This window comes from Pundamilia nyererei, unplaced genomic scaffold (genome assembly GCF_000239375.1).
Source record: "Pundamilia nyererei isolate P.nyererei 1_Seehausen unplaced genomic scaffold, PunNye1.0 scaffold00024, whole genome shotgun sequence".
Lineage (NCBI taxonomy): Eukaryota > Metazoa > Chordata > Actinopteri > Cichliformes > Cichlidae > Pundamilia > Pundamilia nyererei.
In genome coordinates, this window is record NW_005187425.1 from 1,810,624 (window position 1) to 1,816,821 (window position 6,198).

Below are 6,198 nucleotides of genomic sequence, written 5' to 3' on the forward strand. Positions count from 1 at the left end.
GCCAGGGGTGTCAAACTCAAATACACAGTGGGCCAAAATTCAAAACTGTAACAAAGTCGCAGGCTAACGTTAATATTTATTGAAATATATTTATTCCTCCAGATATAAGAATGAATCTTTTCTTATGGACTCAAACACGTTTTGCTGAAAAACTGAATATGGAACAAGCAAAGCTTAATACTAAACAATATATATATTAGCTGTATAATACCAGTAGGCCAGCTCTGATAGTAATTTGGTATGGCTTCACGGGCCAAATGTAAGTAGGCTGCGGGCCAAATTTGGCCCACAGGCCAGAGTTTGACACCTATGCTGTAAGCGTTCCAACACCTACATACGATCAGGTTCCTGCTTTATCTTTGGCACCAAATAAAGAGCCAAGTAAAGCACCCCAGCCAAAAGCCTGTAATAGAACTAGTAAGAAAACAATGAGTACATCTCCTAAACAGCTAGCCCAGCACTTTGTGATTAGAGGTTCATAACCCAGCAGAGAATACATGATGATATGTTATCATCATGTATCATCAGGAAAGTGTGCTGAGGGATTAGAAGTGGCCAGAATGGGATTTGCACTTCAATATTAAAGCCTCAGGTGGCTCCCTCAGCTTTAGCAGTTTTAAATATAACACTTGCGGTTATTCTTCAGCTATGTGCACCGTCGTCTTCTGTAACTCTTAGGATACAGCGACCTCTAGTGGCAGAACTTAAAGCATGTTTTTAAAAAAAATGAACTGCAGTATTTCTGATTCATCTCTGAGGGGAACATCTGAGCAGAGGAAACTGCCTCTCCTCTCCTGTGATCTGTGACATAGGCACTGACATCAGCATGAAACTATCCAATCAACCCCACTTCCTGTACTAGGAAGTTGCCCATATTTGGCCATTTGTCAGTTACTGACAAGGCATACCCTGGTAAGGACACAAACTCTACAGTACACTCACATTCACTACTACAGGGCTGACCAAAAACATACATACAAAAAAAAAAAAAAGAAATACACAAAATATTTTGTGTACCAGCTGGTTCTGATACTCTACAATAAATAAATCTACTCTGAGCACAATACACGCCACTATCCTGACATTGGATATGTGCAAATGTTTTATGGGTGCCAAGAAACACACACAGATGTTATGATAGACTTAAAAGTTTCATCGGGGGCAACAGAGCTTTTTTACATAAGATATTCCGATGTGCTTCAGTAGGAAAAATGCAGGTGAAGCGAGTGTCACCTTCCTATCAATCGCTCTTCTAAAGTATGAGCGCACATCCAAGGTTTTGGAACTGGTTAACCTGAATGAAACACAGCCACGTTTAAATGTTGTAAAGTACACCTGTGCTTTTCCTGCTGTGACAAGACAAAAAGTCCGCTGTGAAAAAGGTCGACTGAGTTCCAGAGTGAAGTGGACTGAGCTGAGCCTGCTGGGAGATGTGGACCAGAGAGCTTGTGGCGCTGACGTCGACGGGGCATTGAGGAGACTTAGGGCCGATGAAATCTGAAAACACAGACACAAAGGTTTATTTACAACAGAAGAAACACACAGACAGTATAATAGAAATACATGAATGTATTGTCATTTATTAGCAATTCCTACTAACACTCCGAGGAGTAACCTGCACAGTACCTGGGAATAAACTTGCATCTGAAATTACTTTTCAGATCTTGAAAAATCCTCAAACACTAAACCAACTGCTGTCGATATAAACCAAAGCTCAGTGAACACTAGGGCTGCCAATTTTCATTTGAATTTCAAACTTGTATTTTTCTTTTTTAACAGAAACATAAATTACTCATCTGAATTCAAAGCAACCAACACACATAACAGACCGCATCTTTAACTCCAGGAGGTGGGTGTTCACAAAATGCTTTGTCAGACTACATTGTGAGTAGTTTGTGTGATCAAAGACAGTCGGTAACAGCAGTTTGTGGTGAGTTATTTGCTGACTGTAGACACTTAATAGTAATATCTTTTTACATAGTCGAGGCATCAAATAACAGAATGAGATTGAAATGAAGACATGGCTAAGCATTAAGTTGTCAGGGCCGCATTGATCTGCGTAATCCTTGTGGTGTCGTCGGATCAAAAATGGTCTCTAGGTGAATGACAGACAAGCATATGGGAATCCCGAGGACCACAAAGCAAAAAATAGTCATGTGAGAAAAAGGATTATGTGCAGTCCTATAGAAAAACTAACCATTCAATAAGCGAATCACCATCTTAAATCATCTTTAAAAGTCATTGAACTTATCTTGATGCTTACCTAGAAGCAATAACTTGAACACTTGTTTTTCTGTATGACTTTATCAATCTGTCACATCATTGTGGAGGAATTTTATGGGATCATTGTCTTGCTGCATTGACCCAATTACACTGCCAGACAGATGGTTTCACATTTGACTCTATAATGCTAACTCAATGACTGTAAGGTGCCCAGATACTGTGGCTGCAAAACAAGACCAAATTCTCACTCCTCCATCGCTGAGACGGACAGCTGGTTCAGATTCCTTTTACAAACATGTGCTGCGTATGTATCCAAACATCTATGCCACTGTGCTCCCTTGCAAAAGACAGTGTGTCCTTTGGTTTGTTCAGATGCAACTTTGGAAACCTAAGCCATGTTCTTTTAGAGGCTTCCTCTTGGAAACCATTCCATACTTTTTCAGCTTTTATCTAAAGGTACTGTCATGAACTTCAACATTTAACATGCTGAGACCTGTAGAGTCTGAGGTGTAGCTCTTGGGTCTTTTCATGTGAATCTTCAGGTGAATTTCTATGAAAGATTGTGTTATTAACACACATCTGAATGCTCCACACCAGCAAACTTCTGCTTTGTTGATGATCAATTCATCAAGTGCATTTGATTTTCAGCCTGGCTGCTCCTTACCCTCTAAATTCCTAAGGAAGCAGTAATCGTGTAGATAGTTTTTCACCGGACTCTAGAAAGAAACTTATTCACATCACTGTGAGTGAGACAGATTATAATATGAACATTGTTTTATCATGTACCGTTGCTACGTTTCAGCGTGTTATCAGGCAAAAACAGTCAAACACGAGTTTCCTCTATCTTTGAGCTGTGGCTGCTGGCTTTAGAACGAAAATGGTGGTGGTGCATTTTAATCGTGCTGTTAATTGAAGTGTTTTAACAATAGATTTAAATCTTGCAGAAAAGCACAAGTCTACAGGGTTTTTTTCCCTCTTCAAAAATATGGCACAAAGGAAAAACATTTCTGGGCATCGTAGAACAAATGATGCATTTCATTGATTTCTCAAAGGAAAAGGAAAATCGTGGACCTTCCTTCAAATGTTTCCATTGTCAGACTCAAAAGAAAGGAAGCGTTCTGCTCATCTTTTTTTTTAAATTTTATTTCTTTACAAAACATACTTTTGGAAAGATTTCAGTTTTAACTTTGTCTTCTTAAAGCACGTGTTCTCATTCTCATCTCATTATATTGACTTTTGTAATGAATTTGCAGGTAAGGCATCCCCTCTGAGGACTTTTGCATGTGGACTATGTTTGTGCACAAGTTGCTTTTCCTCCATTTCCAGCCCGTGTACATTTTATATCAAAGTTTTCTTGTTCCTAAATGTTATCTTGACTTCTGTGGCTCACCTTTAATAGCATTTTTAAAGTCAGACAGGGAAAATTGCACCCTGGAAGCACTTTTCTTTCTCTTTTATACTCTTCTCCGTTGCATGACCTGCCCCTCAGCCCTTAACAATTTAATAAAGTCTTGAGGCAAAAACATTGCCAGACATAATGCTGCCACTGCTGGGTGTTTTTATTATTTTCTCTAAATTCATAAAACAAAGTATAATAAGATATGAGGAAATAACGGTGACTCAATGTCTCTGTTCTGCATGAGTTGCAGTAACATCTCTTCTCTTTCAAAAACATCAACAACTATGTAATTTCACAAGTTCAGAAAGAGGATGTAAACAAATATTGAAAATTTTTGCGCTAGTTGTGTTTTTATTGAAAGGTTTATTAGTTCTTTTTGGTGGGCTCGGCACACCGATAAAATAACAAATGAGAGAGGGGAACCTAACCTTTATTGTCAATTATTGCCTGAGGTAAATAAACTGGAGTCGACCCAGGAGTATATCGTGACTTTAATGTGGGACTAGAACAATATAAATATTGATCAATGTGACTAATAAACAGCAGCATTTACTGTGATAAAGCGATAATAAAGCTTCAGAGTCGGCTTAAATGGTCAATGCCATTGACCGCTTAAGTACCTGGTGAACTGTTTGCTGTCTTCATGAACCTCCATCTCTCGGCTTTTAAACTCATTCAGCTCCTTACGGATAGCAGCCTGGGGGGCAGAACACACACATACAAAGACACACACAGAAAATAACATCATTAGAAGACCAAGGCCAACTGTGCCCCCCCACCCCAATCACCTTTTCCAAGTAAGCTCATGATGCCTTTGAGCTGTTTCAATGTGAAATGTTCAGATGCTTAAGCACTCTCATTTGGAGCTTTAAAGATGTTTACAGATAATTTCCATAAATCTGCAGAGCTACTGTCTTTGCTTCGGGGAAGTAGTCGGAACTAATAGTATATGGGTTAAAAAATACGAGCAAAGTACACAGCAGCACAAATGATTATTCTCATTCATTTTAACTTATAAAACAATGATTTTAAAGGGATTTATTGTAATGTTTGTAACCGACTCTTCCCTCAAGCCTTACATGAAAAGTTTGTTTTGTCTGTCGTCAGTAACATCAAGTACATCCATTTTTTGACCTGGTTGTGCAGGTGATGCTGTGAAGTCGGAGGTTTATTTTTAAAGTTGTTAAGGATTTAGTTAGACGTCGCTTGCTTTATTTGCCTGTCCATTCTTTTATTTGACAGTAATGAGTTTAGATTTGTGCGATCAGAAATAATTTATATGTCTCCAAGGCTGTCTGCGGTGTGACTGGTGACGGAGATTTCACTGTACAAATGTGCAAGCAGACAGTTTACTTTGGTTTGTCCATGCATCGTTTTCCCTGTTGCCCTCTGAATGTGAGAAGATATCCTAAAATTGAATATACTGGATGTGGGCTGGAAGTCTCAAGGTCTGTATTTATGTGCTGTGCAGTTCTGAACATCAACAGCAGAGGGAAACCTTGACAAACTGCACACTTTGAGGGTCTTTATTGTCTGTGAGGATATTTTGTTAAGCCATGCTAAATATTCATACAGTGCAGATGGCACATATATGCAGTTACATACTGACTTAGTGTGAGCTAGGTGAATTTCATGTATATCATCAAGCATAAACACACAGAGACGTTTAAGACCATAATATGAAACACAACTGTGTACGCAGAAGGCCGTCCTGTTGAAACTAGAAAAAAACCTGCAACAAACTAAGACCCATACATAAATGGGTTTTTGATTTTGGCCTGCACAAGCTCTGACCCCAATCCACCACCTTTGGGATGAACTGGAACAGCGACTGCAAGCCAGGAAACATTTAGTGCCTGATTTTAATAATGCTCTTACAGCCCAGTGGGTTCAAATTCCTGCAGCCAAGATCTGAAATCTTTTCTAAAGTCTTCCCAAGAAGTCGAGGCCGCTACAAAAGCAGATGGTTGTTCGCCATATATATGTGATTGCATGTCCACATATATTTTAAGTCTCTAATCACCAAAGTAATCAACATCACAAATTCACAAAATTTTCACCCTGAATAGAAACTGTAAAGGTTTCATAAAGCCCTAATAAATTAAATTATATCAGGCATTACAAAGCAGTCTACAAGAGCAGTACCTTGTCAGCAGGAGTAAGCCGTGTCCAGGGTTTGTCAGCTCGTCTGTCATAATCCTTGGCGTCCGTTACCTCCACATATTCATTAAAACGAAGAATCCTCCTAGCAACGAGCTCTGCCACCGTCGGCCTCACGCTCAGCTACACACAGATGAGAAAGGAGGAGAAAGTAGACAGTCAGTCGAATCAAATATTAAACTTCAAAATGATCTTCCCAGTATTTTGGTTAATGTCTCAGTTCCAGCTGAGTCCACTAGATGGCCTGATCTCTCTATATAAAACAGTTTCTTTCTACTACCATGACTCATAAGGTGGGGCAAAACATATTAGTAGCTAAATATAGACGTGCTGTGTACTTTCTGTTCTCTTATGTATGTATGTGTGTGTGTGTGTGTGTGTGTGTGTGTGTGTGTGTGTGTGTGTGTGTGTGTGTG

The 6,198-nt window shown here is 39.2% G+C and overlaps 1 protein-coding gene across 1 annotated transcript in view; it reads right to left on the reverse strand.

Annotated features, from left to right (window-relative positions):
• Positions 1–265: 265 nt before the first annotated feature.
• phactr2 (phosphatase and actin regulator 2) overlaps positions 266–6,198 on the reverse strand; it is a 41,064-nt gene continuing 35,131 nt past the window's right edge. Inside the window, exons 11-13 of the mRNA XM_005727512.2 lie at positions 5,768–5,905; positions 4,243–4,319; positions 266–1,497 (exon numbers count right to left, since the gene is read on the reverse strand). Of these exons, the coding sequence (XP_005727569.2) occupies positions 1,482–1,497; positions 4,243–4,319; positions 5,768–5,905 (231 nt within the window). The 3' untranslated portion in view covers positions 266–1,481. The remainder of the gene's footprint in view (positions 1,498–4,242; positions 4,320–5,767; positions 5,906–6,198) is intronic.